This window comes from Poecilia formosa, unplaced genomic scaffold (assembly GCF_000485575.1).
Source record: "Poecilia formosa unplaced genomic scaffold, Poecilia_formosa-5.1.2 Scaffold127, whole genome shotgun sequence".
Taxonomy (NCBI): domain Eukaryota; kingdom Metazoa; phylum Chordata; class Actinopteri; order Cyprinodontiformes; family Poeciliidae; genus Poecilia; species Poecilia formosa.
The window spans coordinates 325,702-350,111 of record NW_006800066.1 but is presented as its reverse complement, the minus strand read 5'-3'; the positions used below and the strand labels follow the sequence as shown (position 1 = coordinate 350,111).

Below are 24,410 nucleotides of genomic sequence, written 5' to 3'. Positions count from 1 at the left end.
ATAGATAGATAGATAGATAGATAGATAGATAGATAGATAGATAGATAGATAGATAGATAGATAGATAGATAGATAGATAGATAGATAGATCTGGAGACCACTTAAAATGATCAGTTTCTCTGATTTTACTTTTTGTTGGTATATATATTTGAGCAAAATGAACATTATTCCTTTATTCTATGAACTACTGACAACATGTCTCTGAAATTCCAAGTTTATTTGGAGAAAATGAGAAATGGTCAAAATTAAAAAGAAGCACTGCTTTCTGACCTACAATAATGCAAAGAAAAATTTATTTAGAAACAACAACAACACTAATGTTTTAACTCAAGAAAAGTTAAGAAATTAATATTTGGTGGAAAAAACATAAGGTGTTCAATGGGGATCATCAGTGCAATGGTTTCTTAATTTTTCCTGTACACTATATATATATATATATATATATATATATATATATATATGACATACACATATATAACATACATATGGAAATATCTACCAATATTAGCCATAGTTAAACTCAGTTAAAATTGTCAAAAGAGAGACCACTATTGTGTGTCCTACTCCGAGCTCATGCCAAAAAAGACAAAGTATTTTATTACTCTTTTTGAAAAATTCTACGTTTGATGGTATGCAAAAACAGGTTATGTGAACAACTTTGGCAACTTCTTGTACTGTTTTAGACCCTGTAAATTTAGAATGCCAAAAAAGCTGCATAAATTCGGATATGTGTAATATTTTGAACTTTTTACCAACAAAGCAGAACATTTGCAGAATAAAGTTTTCAGACTGTCATGAGCACATCAGCAAACAGCGTTGCTTTTTCCAGAGAGAGGTTAAAAATATAAACATGAAGCAGTGCAAAAAAGAAAAAAAATGAACGTGAAAATTCCAACTCAGTTATCAGGAGCAGATGATTTTATGATATCTAAAAGTTTCCACAGGTCAAGTTGAAGGGGAAATGACTCGCTCCTGATCATTTTGTTCTTATTATCTTTTCTCCTCCTTCTCCAGGGTGCAGTGATCACGCCAGCCATGGACCACACTATGTCCATGCAGCCTGCCAGCATGATGGGCCCTCTCACCCAGCAGATGAACCATCTGTCCCTGGGCACTACAGGAAGTGTGAGTTTCCCTTATTGTGCCGTCATGAATCGCACACACAAAAAAATGCCTCAAAAGAAATTCTGAGCTCACAAGAAAACTCTGATACTCAAGGGCAACTTCAGCCACGACTGTGTGATCACAGCAGGGAGATTTATGAGCAGCTTTGTTGTTTGGTTTAATTTAAAAAAAAAAAGAAAAAACTGCACCAACTTTACCCTCTGCTGGATGTACTCCCAAAAACAGTTTTTTGTCATTTCACTTTATTCCATCCTACACTTTCCTTCACGGTTTACTTTTCATTCCTGAATGGATTAGAAGGAAAAGTTTAGTTTAAGTGCACAAACACAACAATGATCAGTTGATGAAGGTTTTTGTACTGAACTGAAAGCAGCCAAAGAAAAACGTGGAGACGTTCAAAGAGCCTGGAAAACAACTGATTAGAATCCCTCCAGGAGATAACAACATAGTGTCTTGCCAACAAGATATAAAAAAAAAAGCAAAGGAGCCTGGATTTTATGCATGACACGTTAGTTATTAGATTTTAAACATTTGATAAGAGATCTGACTGCAGCTCATCCAGTGAATGATGATGAACCATATAATTGGTTTAATGTAGTTGGACAATGTATTAGTCGCATATTGACTATAATTTTTGACCTAAAATAACTTTTATAACTTCAAATCCTGCAAAGCAAAGAACTTGTAATTCTCAATATGTCCAAAAATACTGCATGAGATAAGTATCTGACATACTACACCGTGGCATAATTTTTTGATAAACGCTGGAAAACACAGTTTGTGTAAAACTAACCAGTCTCTTCCTGCTTCATTAGAAATTAATGCGCCAGTAGCTGCCAGGAGCAGTTAATCAAATGCATTTATTATTTGATCATCAGGAAGTGTGACCATTGCTCCAAAACTGCACTGCTGACGGGATTGAAATTAGGTCGATTAATTTGTTGCCATTTTTATCTTTGAAAACATTTTTTTTTCTTTTTTTTTTCAGAAACTCCGAAGTGAGTTTCTGAACTAAAGTGAGAGGTTTTAACGCTTCCTCTCAGAAAAGCCAAACAGCCTTAGTCTGTCGCCACATGTTCTCAGCCATAAATCTGTCATATTATTTAGTTTTAAACCGCTTGCATTCACTGCGAGATATTGAGAGAGCGTATTTCCTCCCTAATCTTCGACATTAAACAGATTTCCTGTGGAGCTTACTCCCTCTGCTCTCCACCCTTTTCACTTTCACCCTCTGATTTCAGATTCTTTCTCACACTTTCTAAATCACACATCAAACATATCTCTCCATCAGTGGCACTTAATGTGCTCGTTGGCTCACTGTACAGTTGCCGTCCCCACATCAAGAAGACGCCCCCTCCCACCTCCGCCTCCACATTTCAGGATCAAGTCGACTTAGAGGTGTCACACCGCTCTGAAGCTTGACTGTCTGCCCTAACCCAGCTGCCTGGGGGCAGACAAGCAGACAGCTTTGCTCCGGTGCTACGTTTGATCTCTCTGTGTGAGTTTGATTGAAACAGTGCAGTATTGTACAGTTACCCATGTGTTTCCAGGTGAGCTGTCAGCGACTGTGACGCCATGTTGGCTCTGTCAGGAATGCCCCCCTCATCCTAATCTGCCCCAGCTGTGCTAACAGGCAGGATTAGAGACTGGCTAATCTATGGTGATGGGTTCTGATGTCTGATGGGTTCTGTTATAGGAGAAAGTAGGTTACGGTATTTTTCCTCCCTTTTTCCCTGTCTGGTTTTACCCCCTTTCTGCCTGCTTGGCTTTCCCGAGGCGATGTGCTGTGCAGCAGAACTCCGCTGTGGCCGAGCGGCTCACGCAGCACGCCACGCTTGATCATCAACGGGGATTGAGACGCGTTTCCTGTGAAGCTGATTTTTAAGCCAGATGTGAAAAGCCTTTCATTCAACCTAATTGTGAAAGCCTGTTACAGGGGCTTATAGCCCAGGATGTTCAACTGTCCGTGTAGTAAACCGGAGCTGACGGCACATATTCTTCAAGCGCATTCCTCGGATGTAGTTGCACATGTGGTGGTGGGGGCTTGTTTTGATGGCCCCGGCTGGTCACATGACTTTGTCCTGGCCACAGCAGAGCACCTGCAGTGAGTAATGTCTCCAGAGTCAACAACTTATCCAGACTGGCTCTGGCAGGAGAAGCCACACCTCAGAATAATCTTGGCTGTTCCTGGGCTCGCTGCGGCTGTTTTTCTTCCTTCTCCCCTCCAAAAAAAGAACCGAATGTTCTCCGTCCGCCCAAGCTGTGACACTCTGATGGTGACCGGAGCTTTCCGAGAACGCCGTGGTATTTTGCTGTGTGGTTCTGGAGGAAAATTGTACTTCATAACGAGCGAGCGTGGATTACCAGCTCCTAACGGTCACTGCCTTGGAATTTTAGTTGCTTCTCAGGAAAAAGTTGGGTGTCTATTTGGCACAAACAACTTGATTACAGAATACTGAAGAACCTCAGGCTTTCTGTTTATGGATGGCCCACATAAACATGCCATCCATGCTGCTCGCTGATTTATGACACCGTGTTTGGTGCATATTGCTCCGTTACTGATTTATTTACGGTCTTTGAAGTCTCAGCACTTAGCAGGAGTCTATCTGTCATGCCAGTTTGCGCCTGTTAGTCTGTGGAAGTGCATATGTTCCCTTTGTCATTTTGTCACTGGTGTCTGTGTGCGTTTGCATGGCTGTCAGTGTCTGCATCTGTGTGTGAACTACTTGATGTTTGACATGACAAGAGGTGACCTTCCCTCTGCGCTCTTCATCCTATTCCCGTCAAGGCGTGTACAATTCAAGTCCACGTTGTAATGGTGGTGATTGACAACTTGCTTCCCCGGACGACGCACAAAGCAGCTTCTTATTTTATATCAACTGTTCTCCTCGGTCCTTTAAATCTTTTAGGACATTACCCTTTTCTTTATTTCACCAACCTTCTCCCGCACTGACGTTGTAGCATTTCTCCTCTGTCCTTGCACTCAAATGGGCAAAAAAGGTTCCAATCTATTCTTTACAACATTTCCTTATTGCTGGACTCTTGGAGTCAGAGAGTCAGCCTTACTTTTGACTCCAAAGTACTTTTGAGTTGATTGTTGACTCACATCCCGAAGCTACAAAACAAACTCAAAGCATCAAGCCTCCACTTGCCCGTATAGCTCATATGCCGTGTTGGTTTACTCCAAACATCTGTTGATTCGTCTCGTCCATCCATTTTTCATAAAATGCATGGTTCACTCAAATTCAGTTTTTCACTCCTAAGCCATGATATTGTGTTATTTTATAATTATATCGTTAAGAACATCACCTGAGCATTGCACAGTCTGGTTTCCCAATTGTAAATAATCTTTGCCTCTGCAGAAAGAAAGACTTCAAGTTGCTTGGATTTTTGCTGGATTGATTGGCAGCAATAATTGATTTTCTAAGTTAATTTACCGTCCCATCTTTGCTTCGTATGAACACTCACCTGCATCAAGACCAGCAAACTGCCAACCTTAAACGGACGTCTGCACGCTGGTGATCGGTAACTGAATTGCATTGGCATCTGGTGGCTGATTTGCTTTTTAGAGCTTGGGAAAGCAGCAAATGTTTACTGGCTTTAACCTCATTCAACATGTAATATAACAGCGAAACCTGTTGTTTGTTTTTGTGCATGTTGGTTTGGATTTGAATAATTTTACAAGCTGGCGAAGACTAGGTCTGTTGTTTTGATATATAAAACCATAGAAATGAAAGTGGGTGTATCATTACTCTTTACATTCTGCTGAGACTGGCAGTGTGGACGAATGTTACTCCTTTTCATAAGTTCAGCTACTCCTTAGAGCTGAGGAAGCAGGAACACAGACACTTAAACGCACTCATCTGTGCCTCGTTTCAGGTTTCCTGGGCTCAAATAAAACCTCCACTGCTCCACTGATGGTTAGAGTTTGAAAGAGGCACTTTAATATTAGGCATTGGAATATAAGGGATTTATCAAAATGATTAGTTTGGATTTCACTTCAAAACAAAAACAGATAATATAAATTGTAATCAGAGCCTATCCCAAAAGCTCCACCGCCTTCAGTGAGAGATTCCAATACATTAACCTTTTACCAATTTAGATTTTCCACATGTTGTACAGTTGCAAACTCTGGGTTTTATGTGACCAACACAGTGTAGATGGCTTGTTTGTTTTGGAAATGAATAATAATAATAATAATAATAATAATAACCTGAAAAGTGTGCACGTTGTTTTGCTGCAATTACAGCTGCCAGTGTTGTTACGGTGATGTCTCCACTAGCTACGTTCACCTACAGACTGAAATGTTTGCCCTCTTCTTCTTCACCAAACAGTTTCAGTTGAGTCAGGTTGTCTGGAGGACATCTGTAAACAGAGATTTTCAAGGCAAGATCTGGACTTTGACTGGGCCACAGTGATGCATGATTTTTAAGGTCTAAACCATTGTTGCTCTGACCATATGTTCAGGATTGTTGTCTTAATTATTTTAGATTTCTTCTATTTAGCTCCCATCCATTTTCCGCCTTTGACAATCTACTCTGCCTTTTCTTAAGAAAACCATTTCCACAGCATGATGCCGCCACCGCCAACGTTCACTGATGTGCAGTGCTAGCTTTCTACCATGCATATTGTTTTATATGGTGGCCTAAAAGATCAGTTGTTGGACATCTAGCCAGGCTGCTGTTGGTGGTGAGCTAACTGCTCTATTCACACTCCCGCTTCACTCCTTGCTCCCACCAAACATAAATTGTGATCCAAGTCATTTTGGTCCAGAGTCCCAAACCACTGTGGCAACAGTGTATTTTAGTCTATCCTATGGATTTTCATCGTGGCATTGCTGCATTGCGGTCCGCATTTACACAGGAGTCATGAGCATGTGTCATGGAGAGTGATGGCAGTGGGGAGGCTTAAGGAGTCTACTCACACCAGCCTCGTTAGGGAGCTATTCAAGCCTACCGTTCATCAAAAATACACACACACCATCTGCTCCGGGCCCACGTGTGTTCGTGCATAAGCATAGATGTAAATGTGTGTGACCAAACATTTATCGCCAATTAGGGATGCTTTATATTACCCAAACTTGTCCTCTGACTGGACAAGGAAGAACTAAGAGAGCTGAAATTGGAAAAAAAAAAAAAAAAAAAGTTAATCTCCTTGACTTGCCACACAGGCGGCTGCAGAAATATGACTTACTCTACCTGCCGTATTAAATAGGTTAACTAACGGTCATAATAGAGGAAAAATCTTATCTTATTAAATTTTCCTGCTAAATATATTCTAAATTCCTTCCCCAGTCCTGCAGAGAAATATCACATTTCAAACAGACATTTTCCCCATGACAGGGAGATTGTGATAATGGCTAATTATCTCTCACTTTCCTTCATTTGCTTTCATGCAGCCCTTGCAGGTGAGTTGACTGAATAAGTTAATGAGGAGGAGAGGCGAAGACCTCAAGTCCCAAGAAGAAATTGGTATGCATGGTTTTGATTCAACGGGGAGAAGGTCACTTCAACAATCTGATAGGCCCCCTTTGAGAAGGAGGGAGGAGTAAGAAAGAGACCGTGACAACAAGGTGAGAGGGAAGAAGGGAAGGGAAGATGTGATGTGTCAGGAGGTCTGGATACACTGCCTCACCCTGTCCTCAGTGTGACAGCCCCGGAGGTGTGATAACCTTAAATCATGTCCAAAGACCTGTGCGGTCACGCTCGCTGATGAACACAGACTAACATCCATCCCGGGGCATCCTCCCGGCTCCGCGTAGCGACGGTGGGGGAGTTAATCACCCGTGTCCGTGGCCTTTAGCTGCTCTCATTAGCGGTGAGCGGTGGAGCCGTACCCGATCCATTAGCAACGCTGCCGGTAATGACACTCTACCAGCATCGGCGGGCCCGCAGCCAAAAAGGGCCTCGCAGCCCGCTGTAAACCCCTCCATTACCGCCTCCTGCTGCACGTCGCTGCCGTCCAACAAGGACGGAGAGGCGGAGGGGGGAGATGTTGGGGGGGGGGAAAAAAGAGAGAGAAAACAAATCGGACCTCCCTTCTCCCTCAGTCCGGAAGGCAGCAGGAAGAAGAGGGGAAGCTCCCCGGCGGTTTTTTATCTCGGATCACATCCGTTGGCGCTGCACCACAACATTATCGTTCCAAGCCTCTTTGTCTTTGTCGTTCTTTCAAGCACAGAGAGGCAGGAGCACGTGATGAATGTGTCGCGCGTCCAGCTGCACGCGAGAACACACGCAGACACTGATACGCACAGTTGCGTTGACGAGAACTGATGAAGGCGTGTTCCAATTAAAACCGGGCCCATCTTGAGGCTTTCAGCGGGAAAAGCCTCCTCTGCATTGCGTGTGGAAGCCCCGATGCCTGACATGTCAGCAAACCGGGTCATCGCTGTAAAATGCCCACCGTACAGCGAGCCTGTTTAAAACCAAGGCAGGCGTGACTAAAGGAATGTAGGCCACAGACTACAAACCTCCCGCTCTCCTTCACAAGCAGTTAATTCCTTTTTACTCTTTTTATTATTATTATTATTATTATTATTTTATCTCTTTAGCAGTTACCCGGTGTATTTGCTTGGCCTTTTGAAGTTGTGGCGGGACAGCAGGACATCTCCCCCTCCTCCTTTTCCTCTCTTTCCGTTACACTCTTATCTGATCTGCTACGCTCGCCTCTTGGTGGACTCGTATTCTCTTAGCGCCCTCTGAAGGATTCACAGAGCATAGCAGTGTGGGCTTTCCTAATAGTTGTGGGAATAATTACGTTGAATGAGTGTTCCGGGGAAGTATTACGATCTTCTTTTGATGTCAGGAATGTATTTCAGCTCTAATATGTTTCTGGGATTTGGGATTTTAATGAGTGTCTTAGGAATTTTCTTCTGAAAGGATTTTGTTTAACTACATGCAAGTTTTTTTTAATTTTTTTGTTATTGTTTCAGTACATGACTGCTGCAGCTGCCGCCGCTGCACCTATGCAAGGGACCTACATTCCCCAGTACACTCCTGTGCCTCCAACAGCCGTCCCTGTCGAAGTAAGACCCACACACATGCTTAAAAACATGAAAAGCAACGAGGGATAACATTACATAACCCTGCAAAATTATACACTTAGATTTTTCTCACTTCACTAAATAGTTTTTTTTTTCTTAGCATATTTTACATTTTGAAATCGGAGGCATTTTCATTTAGTCCTCTTTACTCAGACTCCTTAACATGAACTCATATAAACAGTAAATACAGTCCACTATGTGTAATGTGTTCTCAGCTTCAATATACACAAGTTGTTCACTAATTTTGTTTTCTAACAAAGCAAAATTAGTGAACAACAACAGCACCAAGAAAAGTAGGCAACAGGTGAAAGAAAAAGACTTGGAGAAGTTTAAAGCACTGTTGTGTTGTCAAACAATGTCTCAAGCTTTGGACTTCTAACAAAGTCCAGTCCATCCAAGAATGGAAAGTACATGGTACACATGCGAACTTTCCAAAACCTGTTTTCTTAAACTGGCAGGCCAGCGAAGGAGAATATTAAATGGAGAAAAAGTAACGCTGGAACAGCTGCAAAGTCACCCGACGCTCGGGTGGGAAAAGGAAAAGTACAAATCTGGCTTTTAAAGAAAGGCATCAAGAGAACACAACGCACATGTGGAGGAAGTTCATTTTTAGCCTTCATAGACAATGTGTGTAGCAGGAAACTAACACAGCAGATTCTGCTGAGCAGATCATCCCACATGTGGAATACGGGTGTGGCAGCATTATGCTGTGGGATTACTCATCTTTAACAAGGTGAGACTTGATGGAACGATGGCTGAAGTCAAATGTGGCAAGAAATGAAAGCTGATAGACACGTACTCTGAAAACCATGCTGCTGTAATTACAGAGAATGAAAGTTCTCACATTTATGAGCTGACACAGATCGGGCCAGAAAAATATTTCATCACCACACTATTCTTATTGTGACTTGACATTTTTCCAGTTCACAAGCGTGCACTACTTTGTTTTGATCTCTTTACATAAATTCCAGATGAAGTACATTAACATTTGTTGGTGTTATGTGGAAAAAAAATGTGAGAACATAAAGCAGAACAGTCATCAAATGAAAAGTGCCGAATTACGATTATATTCCCCACAGTATTTTCTAACAGTTTTCCCAGACCAGAAAATAACAAGTACAAAAAGTGCAAGCAAAGCAGAATGAGTCAGAAGTTTGATAGTATTTGGGGAAAGGCATTTGAAGTGCAGCACAGACTTCCTCTCCTCCTCGGTGGTTGTCTGAGCTCCTGGCAGGTTCGGGCAGTCTGCTCTGAAAAATGATGAACGTGTAGCGCCGGCAGGCGGGCGGGCAGCGGGGGAGAGCGGGCGAGCTGTCTGGCGGCTGACAGTGCGGTCATATTCAGATGGACTATCAGTCGTGTATCAGATGACAGGAGCTGAAGTGAGACACAGCGCCGGCGGAGCGGCCTCTCTCTCCCTCCCGCAGCCGCTTCGAGCCGGTAGCTACCTGAAACATCCGTCAGCCGCAGAGGCCTGGTTAGCCCCCGCCAGCCACCGGACAATGACAGTTTCCCCTGACACATCCATTAGTCGCCCCTCTCTTCTTCTATTTTCTACCCCTTTACACTCCCCACCCCTCCACCTCAGAAAGTTGCTGCCTTGGCTTTTGAAGGAGTCGCACAGAGAAGAGGGATGTAGATGTAGCATAGCCCTCGGCGTCCTCTTCCTATTTCATCCACACCGCTGTCCTCTCAGTCCCGGCGTCGGCAGCGGGGTGTAGATCACTGTATCGGCCGGTGACTGCAGGGCTGATGTATGGACAGGACATCGTATCCTTGAGAGCTTGTTAAAGGTGATCGAGATGACTCGGTGATGGGCTCAATCAGTAACGCTCGACACATACAAAGGGCTAAAAGGGTTGTTGTGATGGATTTAGAGCAGACAGCCATCTGTAAAGAAGTTTTTCACCCCAAACACAAACTGAGCCAAGTCACAAACATCTGTTCAGCCAAATAAGAGAGAATTCACATTTACGAGTGGTTTATTTTGTAGTTTATTTGATGAACAATGAGCACAAGCTCTACTTTCCCCAGAACTTTCCCCAAACTTACAATGTATGTTGTTTTCAGACTTACTAGGTACTTTGAGGAACTTGCAGAATGCTTACTCTGAAACTTTTCCCAGGTATATTTCCTACAACACACTAAGTACTTACCAGAAACTTTCTAAGTACCAACCCTTTTTAGTTGTTGGTAACTGAAAAGGGACTGAAACCTATACCCACCATATTTTGCAAAGGATTTCAAGAAAATATCTAATAAATTCCATAAAGAACCTTAGTATGTGGTACGTTTTTGCAAGCACCTCATGGAAAAACAACTCATAGTTCATCCCAGATGTTGAAACTATCCACTAAGCTTCATGAAAGTTCTAGATAACTTGTTGGTAAATTCCAGAAAGTACCTTGTAATATCCAGCTTACCTTGAGGGTTCTAGGAAAGGACCTGCTAAGAAAAAAACAACTGGTGAATTCCAGAAAGGTTTTGAGGAAAGCACCAGGTAAATTCCTACCTGGAATCAAACTCTGCCATGTTTGATTGTTGGTTTGTTTATTTGTGTTAAAAAGACAGAGGGAAAAAAAAAAAGTAAAAATACACACCACACACACACACACACACAGAGTAGCCTGATGCTGTCGCACAGAGGTCTTACTCAGCCCAGGAATGTCCTGTGCCGCTCTTCCAGGGAGTGGTGACAGATGCCTCACCCCAGACGGTGGCTCCTTCATCACAGGAGGTGGCTGGCCAGCAGCAACAGATCCAGGTGGACAGTGCCGATCACGTTCCTGCTTACTCATACCAGTCCAAGTGAGTAAGTCAGACAACGAAGGACAGACGTTTTTGAACTTTAGAGCCAAAGTCACTTGTTAGGTCTTCATCCTTTAAAGGAAATACGGCATCAGTGGCAGACATTTTATGTAGCTAACATTAAACTGTTATTGTAGACTGAGCTCGACCGATCTGGAAGTGTTCTTGCCTGATTTTGATAAAACACAAGCATGAAATTTGACCTTTTTGATTTCCAGAGTGGATGATGATGCAACTTTAATGATTTCAAAAAAGGGAATTATGGTTGAGTCAGTCATGCTGAGGTTTCATTTAGCCTTTCGCAGCGTTTGTATAACAGTTCAGCTTTACTTCCGAATTCATGTCAACTGCAACATTTACTACACGTTGCACAGTGGAAATAAAGGTGAAGAAAACACTTTGCTGTGTTTCCTGGCTTGTGGGGATCAGTTATTATAATTCACAGAGCAAGGAAGCTGCTACGAAATGCCTACGGCCACCGGTTGTTGGAACAAGCTCTAGAGTCTCTGTAAAGCTTTCATTCATTATGAATTTATGTTCCGACTGGCCTCTTCAGAAAGCAGCGGTGAACAAGACAGTCAGTTAATAGGCTAATTAAGCCAAACTATTTTGTGCTTCCCGCTTTTGTTTTATGCATCTTACTTTTCCTTCCACTCTAGAGTCAAAATAATTTGCATAAAGTATTGTGGGGAAAATGTCAAATTAGTTCATGTTTTATTTAAATTTTCCTAATCATAAGCCCTTTTTCATAGAGCAATGATCTCTGCATTTATCAGCGCCTCTTGTCAGTAAGTGTGAAGAGCTTCATAATATCCTTTTATTGAAGTTATTCTTTAATTTAACAATTTGCATGTGTATCCATTTGAAGATTTCTGAAGATGAATACCATTTGAAAAGCAGGTTTTCTTACGTTGGAGTAAAGTGGTAGAAATAAACGAATGAAGTCGTGGATTACTAAATAGAGAGACGTTGATGAAGTAAAAATATATGCTTTCTCTTTTAAATTGGCTTTTAAAATGGTTCTCAATCTAATTTTTTAAAAATGTATTTAAAAGTCTTTGAGGATTCATATAAATCTCGACAGTGCTGTATTCCCTTACTCAAAAGAACAACAACAACAAGAAAAGCAGCAAAGTATTTCAGTCTGAAGAATGATTTCTTGAACAGAACAGGCATTTAATACTGATTCTAAAATAAGACATTAAGACATTATTCATATTATTCCAGTCTGCTGGTGTCATTTTTGGCAGCTTTTTAATTCTTTATTGTGCCGTCAGCTGTCATCTCTGTTCTGTTGTGTTTGTAAAAATATTCTTTAATTCCACCAACTCCAAACCCTTTTCTCTCTCCTCTCTGTCTCTCTGCTTTCTCATCTTCTTATCAGATAGCAACGGCCTGAGCGAATGTTCCTGTGACAGCGTTGCCTTGAGACAGAGGGTGGCTGCACTGTGAATGTGAGGAAAAGAAAGAGATTACTTCCAGATTGCCCAGGCACCAAAAAAAGAGACACTTTTTTTCATTTCCTACCTGGCCTACAAGAAAAAAAAAAAAATCAAGACTGAGGCAAAGAGTGCTGAGGAAAAGGGGGGGATGTGGGGGAAATTACTGGGCACAGTGCAAAGAAGTAAATTGTTTTAGTCTGGGAATGAAACCCACCTAAAGGGCTGGGCTGAAGCTTGAAAAGTTTCTCAAAGAAAATTCTCAACTAATAAAAAAAAAAAATAGTAAAGGCAAAAAAATAAAATAAAAAGAGAAAACTAAAAAAAAAAAATAAACGGTTGAATGCGCTGGTAGGTGATGAAGTTTATTTTGTAATTAGAAAGGGGGAGGCAAAGTTTGAGATACACACAGAGATTGTCTTCCTCAGATATTAAGCTACGGTTTCTTTCCAGTCTTTTTTTTTTTTTAAGTTCTAGTGTTAAAGCTTAGTTTTCTAGATGTATTACAAAAAAAAACAAAAAAAAAGTTTTTTTCTTCTTTTTTCTTGAATCTTCATGGCCTTAATTTGAAGGGCGCCAGAAACTTTTTACAGAGTGAAAGTCTGACGTCTAGTTGGGAGGGTTTAAAAACAAAAAGAAAAAAAAAAAAGCAAACCGTCTCTTGGACCTCTATGGGGAAGGGGTTCAAAATGCTGAATGAGTTGCTCTAAAGAGGAAAAAAAAAGAATCTATCACATAAGCTGTACAGATTTAATAGAGAAAAAGCTTTTCTGTTTCATTTCTTCGTTAGAAGAAAACTTTGATAATTATTATGTCAGAGGTAAACTACGTGTCAGAAGTAAACAAAATGTCTGTTGTTGGGACGGGGTGGGAGGGGTGACGCATCGAAGAGATTTTACACAACGAGAAAAAGTAGAAAACATAAGAAGACGCGCTGCGCTGTGGGTGCAGCCTGTTGCGAATGCTGAACTTGTTTTTTTATTCTCATTATCATTTTACATGCCGCTGTCGATGACATTAGTGCTTTTTAACGGCCACATTTTACCTTTTTTATGAGCTTTAAGATGTTTTTAGCCTGCTTTGCTTGTCACACTGCAAAAAAAAATAAAAATAAAAAAATAAAAAAAAGAATAAAACAGAAAAAAAAAAAAACTTGGGAAAAAAAATTCAAATAACTTCTGGCAGTGAAATAAAACAGTAGATTCAGTAGGAGCTTATGGTTTGAACCAATCAGTGCAAAAGCAATAGAAGAAATTGTTGACAATTTCTGTAGTCTTTCCTAGTTGTGGATCCAATGCAGCCCATGGATGGCCATTTTTATACCAAAGATGAAGAGACACTCTGAACCAGAGTTTTGCTTTTGTTTATTGTTTTCCCCCCTTTTTTCATTTTTAAGTTTGATTTTCTTGTTGTTAATGTTGATGTTGTTGATGTTGATGTTGTTGATGATGCAGTTGTTGTTGCGGTTGTCGTCATTTGTTTGTTTGCTTATTTTTCTTCTTCTCTTTTTTTTGTTTGTTTTTTTTTTTTTTTTTTTTTTACCTTAATGGCCGGACCAGTCCTACAATCCTTCTCAACATGTTGCTTTATTCAGAGTCGGGATCATTTTTCATGCTTGTCTGATCTCTCGTTCTCTTACACACATCCACATACACACACACACACACACACACACACACACACACACACACGCAAACATCAGCATATATACTCACAGAACACACGTACAACCTCAATATTAATCGGACAGTATTTAATTGTGTGATGTTTTTTTTTTTTTTGATGCTTTGAAGGCGTGTCTCACCTCTCGCTCAGATCCTGCAGGGAAAACGTTGGCTAGAGCAGAGGAGGAAGGTTGCTGGAAACACTCTGAGGTTTCTTTTTCCTCTCTGTGGTTTCTGTTTGTCTCTTTATCTTGTCGATTCAACCAATATTAACTCAAACATTTCTCAGCGAAATAAGCTGCAGTTAGAATCAGTTTGCTGCTATGTTTTTTTTTTATCTTCCTCACTATACCATCCCAACATTTAAACAAACCGAGTGACATTTGCTGCATCTTTTTAAGGCAGGTAAGTTACTGCTCATAAAGAAAATTACACAACACAGGCTTTGTCATATCAAGAAATGATTGCATAAACTTTGACACCGAATGGCACTCTTCTTTTTCACCTTTGCGGTATATTTCTGTGCATTTACTCTCTTTACCTTCCTCATGCCTTCAGTAAGGCGGCATTAGGAGGCTGGAGGACAGGCAGTGACTGAAACCACTTTCTATGCTTCTTATTTTCTTTTAGCTTGCACTCCTTTGTTGTTCAGCTGCAAGTTTCAAAACTACTTTGAGGTCTTCATGTAGAATGGAGCACCAGGAATCCTCATTTATCAAACGTAAACTTCAGTTAATCAGATTCATGAAGGGCTGCAACCAAAAGCTCTGCTCATGTACTCTAGCAAGCCAGCGCTCGATTTTGTTGACTTTCGTTACACCTTAAAGGATTTTTTTTTTTTCCTACACTTTTTCTGCTTTTCGGTGAAGCGTCCAGCTGTCGATTATCTTAGTTTGGAGACCGCTTGCCCTTCATCTAAACATGTAAATGTGTTGGAAGTGAAAAGAAACCCGTAGCGTCAATGTCTGTTGATGTCTAAACGTTGTTGTGAAGTAGACAGTAAAAGTCGGGCTCTGATGGGGTTTAATTAGGGTAAAAACACGTGAGCTAACAAAGTTAACTATGTAGCTTATTTTTGTATTGTAAAAGTATTTTTCGCCTGATCAAGATGTTGTAAAAGTCTTTTTAAGAAAATGTATCTTTTATAGCAGTAGCTAAACTTCACATTGAGATTTGGAGAAATAGAAGATTTAATTTGGGAGCATTGTTTGGAAGGGGACACATTTCATGTCATGTTTGACATAATCACCAGCATAACAATTGCCACCTTGCAATGCATTTTTGTACGATAATTCACTTTAAATATTTCAGGCCGTCTAAGGAGGGTGTTCCGTACACGAGGTTATTTCTGCTACCCACTGCTCCACATGGGCAACACAAGAAAACGTAATATTTTAGCGTGATCACTTTTTGCTAATTTTCAGAAAATCCTGCTCTTATCTTCAGCTAAAGCACCATCAAAATGTTTAAAACAGCAGGAACTGTGGCAAAAAAGGCTGAACTAGTTTATTTTATCACCATGCACAGACTGTTACAGAGCCGTAGAGGCCACCAAGTCTGTCTTTAAGAGTCGTCACTGCAGACAGTGCTGGACGGACTGGAACTGGCCGACCTGAAAAAGCCATAAAAATGTCCATGTACGTCTAGTGTTTGGAGTAATAACTAAATATAACCCCAGATTTGATTGTAGAGCATTACTTTAACACCAAATTTGATCTATTTAAAGACGCTGAAGCCATACAAATTTATGAATCCTATAAAATTTAGTAAAATAGCAACCCAGCTGTGGAAATTTTGCTGGCAAAATGTTTCAAAAATGCAGTTCACAGCTTCGAGTAGGGGAGAAAACGGGTTATTAGTCTGATGGTTGGGGAGGGGGTGGAAAGAATTAAAGACTTGTACAAGCTTTTTATTTGTCTGCTTATAATAATTCAACTGCCAACACAGAAAGTTCATGACCTAGCGAATTATATTTAGGTTTTTTTTTTCACTAGAAGCTGTAAAACCCGCTTCCCTGCAGTATGGGACTGTAACCGGTCCAAAAGTGAAACGTTTGTACAGAGAAGAGGCTGGCTGAAACCAAGCGACGGTGCCTCGCTGCCATCGGTTCTCCTCTGTGACACTAACGAGCCTCGGTAGAAGTGTGTTTAAAGCCAAAAAAAGGACAAATTGTCCTGAACACCTTCCCTGATTATGTGCCCAGCACGGCGGATCTGTGGGAACTAAGTGCGCTCCTCACCAGCCATATCCAGTCACTGATGGCAGCTCCTCGGTTGCCCTCCACTCCGAGTGCCCGTTACGCCCTTCGTTATCCCACCAGGTTGCACAAACGACTCCCTTTCCTCTGATCCTGTCTTTCCATCCCCGAGCTGCATGATGTTTGCAGTGACTTCACATTTGTGGACTTGTCCCCGAGGAAATCGTCTGTGGGAGAACAGCAATTTCTGCCCAGATTACAGCAGCCTGTTTGTGTTTTCAGTGTTCACCGTCCTGCTTTGCCCCAACTGTGGTGCCGCAGCTATAAAGAAAAAAGAAGAAAAAAGAGACAACTGGCACAGTTTATGTGCCATGGCGAGGCCAGGCTCCTTTCTGCTCTGATTTTTCCATCCCTACCTCGTCGTTTGCCTCCTCCCTCTCATAGTTTCTATCCGAGGTCTCTCGTCTTTATTAGGTGGTGCAAAAGCAGAACCGCAAACCAATTTCAGTCACTCTTTCAATGAGCCTTGACGGACCCAATTTGTCTCCCTCTGGGGCAATAGGATCCACTCCAATGTCCCTCAAAGACCCCTATTCTTCTTGAGAGAGGAGGAAGAGGAGGAGGAGCTTTTTGTTTGCTAATGACAATATTTTATTTCATTAGTGCTACTGACGGACTGCACATTGCAGACAAACCGTCATCGTGCACGACAGCGTTTGTACGTAACAATCAAATTGAACATTTAGTGCCTTTTAACAAAGCTTCCAAATGATTCCACGTTCTCTCAGTAGTGAAGCACATGGAAGAGCTTTAGGAAGAACTTATGGAATCTCCTCAATGGTGCTAAAGGTGGAGCTGCGTTCCATGACTGGACCTCAAACGAACTCCGTTGACTTGACGTTGCACAATTGAAGCTGGTCCACAGGTGTGTGCTTAAAGCCATATATTTTTTTTTTATTATTTATTTTCCTGTGTAGGCCAATATTTTTTTTTTTTTTTTTTGGCATCTGCAAGACACAGTCAGATCAAACTATCAGTAATTATTCCAGGTCATTTTGCACTTTTTTGCACTCACCTGTTTCCATTTGTATCCCTATTTCCACAGTAAACAAACCATTTCCTACCTACAGACTTAAACTGATGCATCACTTTATTTTTCTTAGTAGAGATGTATTTTCATGAAAATAGATATAATCATAACAAAGCTCACAATTCTTATCCTTTAGTTTTAGTAAAGCATCCTTCTGTAGATGGATGTTATTTATCGTAGGCATGCAACCACGTTTCCTCAGAGAAGACAATGGCTGCGTTTCCATTAGTTACGCAAATTGGAATTACAAAAATGAATTTGCTTAATGCAAACAAGGCAATTTTTCAATAAAGTTGGATGAGGTGGTTTTTCGTCCGTATCAAAATTGGTGTATTTCGCAAAACTGCTGTGAAAGCACTTTTTTTCCCGCATCACACAAGCTATGCGATAAACAACCAGATGTTACTACTGCCGGAAAAGAGGAAGAAGACGACAGGAAGTGGTTGGAAGATGACGCCGTGACATGTTTTTTTTTTGTTTGTTTTTTTTTAACGACTTATTGCTTAAACACATTCACGTGTGATTTCATTTGCATTTCTTATTTAACGGAAATAATTCTGAAAATCTTTTTTCAACACAAGCAGAATGTCAACAAAGTTTTGATCGCATCTGTAATGAAAACACAACAAAAGAGAACATCAGCAGAAATGACTGTGATCTGTTCCTAAGGCAGATATGAAGGGTTGGTAAAGTGGACGTGAATTGGCATCTTGTTGGTACTAAATCTGCGTAGATTTTCAGAAAAAAGTTTTGTACAAATCAACCCAAATTATTAAAGTAAAACATGTGGGATTGATGAGATGACAGGGCTGCTGCCTATGGCTGCCAAACCGTGATCTGCTGTATGTCATTTGTTCCTACTTCTGATCTGCCGCTCTACATTTGCCTATAGTTAACTCTAATCTCTCACTGTATCTCACCTCCTCTCATACTGTTGTGTTTAACAGGCATTACTGGGCTGTAGAGTTTGACAGATACACTGAGACTCGGATCTCAAGCAAGTTTGCGCCGTTGAATCGGTGTGCAACCAGGAAGAGTCCCTTTGTTTTTGTTCATTTTGCAACTTTCAGCAGCGGTATACCAGAATCCGAGTCGCCCAGCAGCTTTACAGCTTCTGTTCTTATAGAACAGAGAATATTGTGAATCCTAATAGGGCTCTTAATGCACGAGTTGCACATCAGAGCACAGAGTGTCCTACAAATGGCCCAAGATTCAGTAGTAATAGCATTATGAGAAATAGGATTACAAATAGCCAAGAGATTATGTTGGGGGTGGGGGGGAGGAATGCACAACTAAGAACATCAGTTCCATTTTGCTAATGGAGACTCAAAGAAAGAAAAAGACATTAAGGCAGGTGTTTTGCTACCAATATTTCACATAGATCTGAAAGATTACCCAACAAGCAGAAATGGCTTTTCTCTTAATAGCACAATGGAATAATGCACCTTCTCAGAATACAAATACCTTCTTGGTAAGTCTGCGGAAGGCATGCCTGAAATTTTAAGGAGGCTGTTGCAGAAATGTGCTCCCAGTCAGATCATGTGTCAGCACAAACCTGGAGCCAGCAACACCGGGAGAGAGAGGAGAGGGTGATCATTAGCTCTTGTTGCTGGGCAGAAGCAAAGTTTAGAGAGCAGCAGCCTCCCTGTTAAGGACTTACAGAGGTGACTAATTCGACCCCTCACAAATTAGGAGTCTTCTCTCCGCCTCGCTTGCTCCATCACACTAAGTAGCTGTTTCCTTTTAGGCAAAACAACTGATTAATTTGTACCCTTCTCTGTCTGCAGTTTTCTGTCTCTTCACCTTACTGCCACTTAGTCAGAAGTCCTTTTACCTACATTACATCCGTTTTCCTTTTCTTCATATTGACGTCCTGCGTGTTTTACATATTTCCGCAGATCAGGATGCCTGAATCAGGTGAAAAGTTCGTTCATTTTCCAGCAGAACTTGAAGAAAAACAAGGGAGCTAACTTACCCGTTTCAGTTAGCTGTCTTATAGCAGGAACAAAGCTAGCAGAGTAGCCGAGGGGTGCAAGTGTGGGTTGTGTAGTGCAGTCGTACCGTTTAGATCTGCAGAACACATACATCTGTGTCCTCTGAAAAAATATATCTGCATATGAGGCAGCAGGGATGCGTTCAAAGCGTATCCGGTCCTCGGACAATCGAAGCAACTTGTCACCGATTACTTTGATCTCAATAGAGGAGGTAGCCTGATGTGGCAGCATCAAGCTTTTTGCAGATGATGTGGATTAATTGACATTTTGTATCAGTGACCTTTGTTGTGAACAGTTTTCGACGAAGTATAAGGAACTCATGGGAAAAGATGCAGCAGCCTCACTGTCTCTCGGTTGGAGTTAAGTCTGTTTGTCAAGAATCTTGATTCTTGTTTAAGAGTAAAACATGGTAGGTAGAGCAGAGGTGGGACAATCTGGTCCGCAAGATTTGGCATGCTGCAAGTTGAAAGCTTGCTCTTCAAAACCTGACTTATAAAACTATAATTAGGACTTGACTTCTTCTGTGATGACGTGCTAATGGTCTCTTCATAGCCGGGTCCATTTATATTCCAATGGTTTTCTATGGTCATGAGCTGAAATCAGCCTCTTTTTTTAGCTTTGAAAGGAATCTGTTGAGGGGATGGAAATCTGAATGTTCCACTGGAAGATCCACAACTTGCTGCAGGAGCTAGAAATTCATTCTGGGAAACTATCTGGGGTCCTGTGACTCGATCCCCGACAATCGGACTGGCTGAATAATAGACGCCGTTATTGCTTATTCGCTGGGAGTGCTGTAAAGTTTATGCAATCACTTTTTCAAGAGATATTGCATTTCAGATCATAAGTAAAGGATCCAACCTGCTCGAATGCAGTAAATCTTACTCACCCACTGGCCTAAAATGAACTTCATAGCCAGAGACGAAACAGAAACAGCAATATTAGAGCAGATTTTTGATAAAATCTTGGGGCCATATTCTGGTCTTCTCCAATGTGTCCGTCCATCAAGGCAAGGTGCTTTTTTTTTCTCTCCCCGTACCCCCCACCCCCCACTGCCTTTAAACACATTCACTCATTCACTTCCTCATCTCTCAGAACCACTGCCACCTCAGTGTCACAGCCATACTCTATTTCCATGTCCCGCTCACTTGTGAGGCTCTCCTGGATTCATCCGGTGTGAATGAATTCGGAGCCGTCCCCCCATTGATCGCCATGTGTTCGCATAAGCAGGAGTTCAGAGTTCCTCTCGCTGCAGAGTGTCAAGGAGAGCCGCGGCTCAATAACTCACTTTCGCACAGTCACACTTAACACATAATGCAGTGGGAAAATTGCTCAAACGAACCCCCCCGCCCCCCATGCTGGAGCGAAGCCCTGGGCTTTTAATTGATGCTTCGGTCCACCTCTGATGAGAGCTATCGATTGGCTGCAGAACCCCTGGAGCTCCAGGCAGCCTACACACACACACACACACGCGCGCGCGCGCATGCATATATCCACACACAGGCCTCATGGAGTTCCAACAGCTCCACAAGAAAGGTAAAATCTGATAATACTAGGAAATAATTTTAAGGAATCCAGCAAAGAGAACTATTTATTAGGACAGCAGAGCAGTTTTTTATAACTTTTTTTTTGCCTTTGTTTTGGTTACATTTTCTGTTTTTCACTTTTTGTTTTTTTTTGTTTTGTTTGTTTCAGCGCTGAGGAGGATACGGTCACGCCTCTCACACACGGTCACACACACACACACACACACATGCGCGTGCACACACAGGCGTTGCTTGGTGTGTGCGATCTTTGAGAATTTATCTGTACATCTGTGGATGTTAGGAATTGACTTGGGTTTTATGAGTTGTTTTTTCTCTCTCTGATGAAGCTTTCAATAAAAAAAAATGTGGGAAAAAGCAGAAGGGGTGCACGTTTCCTGTGTTTTGTGATGTTTCGCCGGACCATGAGTCCGTTCAAAACGGTTCATGCATGTAGCGTCTGAAAATTTAGATCTCGATTTAAAAGAGGAATGTGAATTCATGAGTTATGTTCAGAACGTGTCAAAGTTTGTGCTGTGCTGGTTTTGAATTCTAGGGTGCCTTAAAATACTCCATGCAACATTGATTGTTGACATTATCAGTCAATAATCAATAGACTGAATGTGGTTGTGTCCATTATTCAACAGAATGACTACATGTTTAGAACTACGAATGTGAAAACAGGTTCAGTTATGAGAATTTTATTATGGCTTTAAGATTCATTTCATCTTTTTAAAAGAATTTAGTTTAATTTTGGCTCTTATGTCCTTTGTCTCTGCTTCTGATTGGTTGAGCGATCCTTTTTGACGACTCCTTCTCCAGAAGCTCATGTTTACAGTGAGCTTGATTTCTGAAACTGCATTAAAATGTCATTTTGTTTGAATTTTTGTTTATTTCATAAGCTGCTCTGCAGTAATTGTATTTTTTATTTTTTTGGGGGGGGGAGGGGATGGGCTAAAGTTTTCCAACATTTTGTTCTGCTTTTCCTATTGCTGCTTTTTTTTTTTTTTTCTTCCTCTCCATATAATTAATTTTATTCACTACTGAAAGTTGGGAACATCCAAAGCCTGTGTCAGAGCTTTGGACGTGGAGGAACATCCAAGCAGACAGATTTCCTGTTGAAGCAAAGACCGACCGTCCCTCCAGCTCTGAGAGTCCAAGGTGCAAATCGAATGAGCAAATGGCAGCATGTTCTGTGAAGGTAAGCAGCCATGTCTGAACCAGTCATTCACTCATTTATTTATTTATTTTTTTAGTTCTGGTGCCAAAAGTTTACAGATCATGCTCTGATCCCTTCTCAGAGTGAAGTAAGTCTGAGAACTAAGAATTAGTTGGAAAAAAAAAAAAACCTTTCTTTTGGTTTCTGATAACCTCAAAACTTTTCTTTTGAGCCAGGAATCCCAAACTTTTTTGCACATTAATTTGTTTCTGTTCACTTTTTGAAAGCAAACCAAATAAAAGCTGTAGTTTCAACAGCTTTCCATTTGGAGCGCAAAAGGTTGCCCAGAAAAGCAGCAGCTACATTTGGTATGCTGTATTAACGCTTATTCAAAAAGTCAAACCTATCTCTCATTTTTAATTGATTTATAAAAATCTCACATGAAAGTTTGTACTTGTAAGAAGTGAAATCCAGCCATTGTGCTCAAATTGTTCATTACAGGCAGCAAGAATGCATTTGTGGGTATGATCTGCTGCAAAGCGAATACTTCAATCAAAAAAGATTTGACTGAAGCTATGCTGAGCCTAAAATAGCTTCAGTATGTCGTAGATGAAGACAGAGGCCACTCTGTACATCAAATTTAAATTTTTACTGGGAAGACCTGATTTGAAATAACCCCACCTGCCACCAAAAGCCATTAAAAGTTAAAGAAGCAGGAAATAAACTGGCCTCAAACAGACAGGATTTCAGTTTTCAGTATTTATGTCTGCAAATAAATTGTTAGAGACAAATCATTTCCTTTCGGTTCCCTTCCTGTGTTTGTTTCGTAGTCCCATTGCTTTCTTCCTGTAATAATCCATGTTTTCCGGTGGACCAGTGTTCCCTTTGTTTGACCCGTACCAGAGTTCAGATGAGCTTTCACACCTGCCCAGCTGAACCGGACCAGATGAGGAAACAAATTATTTCTTACTTGAAACATCTCTGCGTAGATTTTATTTTTTTTTTCAGTTTATTTGAATAATTTCTGCATGTAAATGTATTAGACAATTTTTATAATTTCTTTTTTCTTTTACTGAACCATCAGTGAGAAAATCCTAGCTTGATCATAATAAATTTGAAGGGTTTTTTAGTCTGCCAGTGATTTACTGATTTTTCTCGGTTGAATTCTTTGCGTTTATTTCTAAAATAAAAAATAAAAAATCCTGAGAAATATTCAGACATTTCATCCTTTGTTCTTTTACTTAAAATCAGTCAAGAAATGAATTTTACTTTTCTGTTGTTTTTTTTTTGCAAGCTTGCTTGACGTTTTATACAATAAGACAATTTAAAGTGGCAGAACGTGGCTATACTGTTCCATTCTTTGTAGAAACGATTATTATTCACAGAGGATCCACACAGAAATGAATCGTCTAGATAGCCTATTATCTATATGACTAAATCAGTGGGAAGCAAGAAGAAGGCCTGTTATTATCGCCCGAGCTGATGGCACCTGCTGCGCGCCGACCTTGGGCCCTTACATCCTCTCATAATTACAGGCCTCAAAAATGCAGCTAATACATTTCGATGGGATTTCCTCCTTGCAGCTCACTTAGGCTCGTGTGCAAGTGACGTGGTCGTGATCAAAGATGAGGGAGAGTCTGTGTTAGGGAAAAAAAAAAAAAAGTGGATCAATGGCAATCAATCTTCCTCCTCACTCTCATTTAGGCCCAATCAATTGCTGTCCTTGTCACCTCCTTGGACGCTTGTACTGTCAATACTTGCAGCTGCACAATGGCCGCTGTCTGGGAAGTCTGCACAAGATCAAAGCAACAAGACCGGCACTCCGATACGGCCTAATGGAGAACAATTGACTGGCGAGCTTGGATTGGATGTCAGGAGCTGCTGCTTCCTCCCTTCCTCTTGCTAATCTGTGGATGTTTAGAAGAGCCTCGCTCTTTGGCAGAGATAATCGACCGTGTGCTGCATTTACAGCAACATTTATGCATCTCTTGGAGAGACCTCTCTGTGTGCCGTGATTTTTATATTTTTCACCTCCCCCCTCCTCCCCCTACTTCACACTTTGTGGCTGCGAAAATGTAGAGGGATCTTTTTTTTTTTTTTCATCAAGTGAAATGCCACAGATTGAATCTCGCTCGCCTCCCTTGCAGCCGAGCAGCCTGCGTCCTTATCGGGGCTTATAGAGATGTAACAGCAGAGCGCCACAAGGGTGCAGCATACCAACAGAGATGTTATCTCGCATGTGCATTTCACAGAGGAGGCGGGAACCCTCCCTGTCTCCGGCAGACACACGGAGGCACATCCACACTCTGGATACGGATCAAAACATATCCACTGGGGTAAACTCAGCACAACAACACAGCCTGTCATTCCAT

The 24,410-nt window shown here is 41.2% G+C and overlaps 1 protein-coding gene across 2 annotated transcripts in view; it reads left to right on the top strand.

Moving 5' to 3' along the window:
* The window catches only part of rbms3 (RNA binding motif, single stranded interacting protein), a 229,218-nt gene extending 216,089 nt beyond the window's left edge, over positions 1-13,129 (top strand). Inside the window, exons 11-15 of one of the 2 annotated variants that reach the window (XM_016676090.1) lie at positions 1,015-1,125; positions 6,524-6,532; positions 8,057-8,149; positions 10,854-10,975; positions 12,364-13,129. In XM_016676090.1, the coding sequence (XP_016531576.1) occupies positions 1,015-1,125; positions 6,524-6,532; positions 8,057-8,149; positions 10,854-10,975; positions 12,364-12,427 (399 nt within the window). In that variant the 3' untranslated portion in view covers positions 12,428-13,129. Of the gene's footprint in view, positions 1-1,014; positions 1,126-6,523; positions 6,533-8,056; positions 8,150-10,853; positions 10,980-12,363 lie in introns of those variants that run through there. The other variant, XM_016676089.1, reaches the window with a different exon arrangement.
* Positions 13,130-24,410: the final 11,281 nt, after the last annotated feature.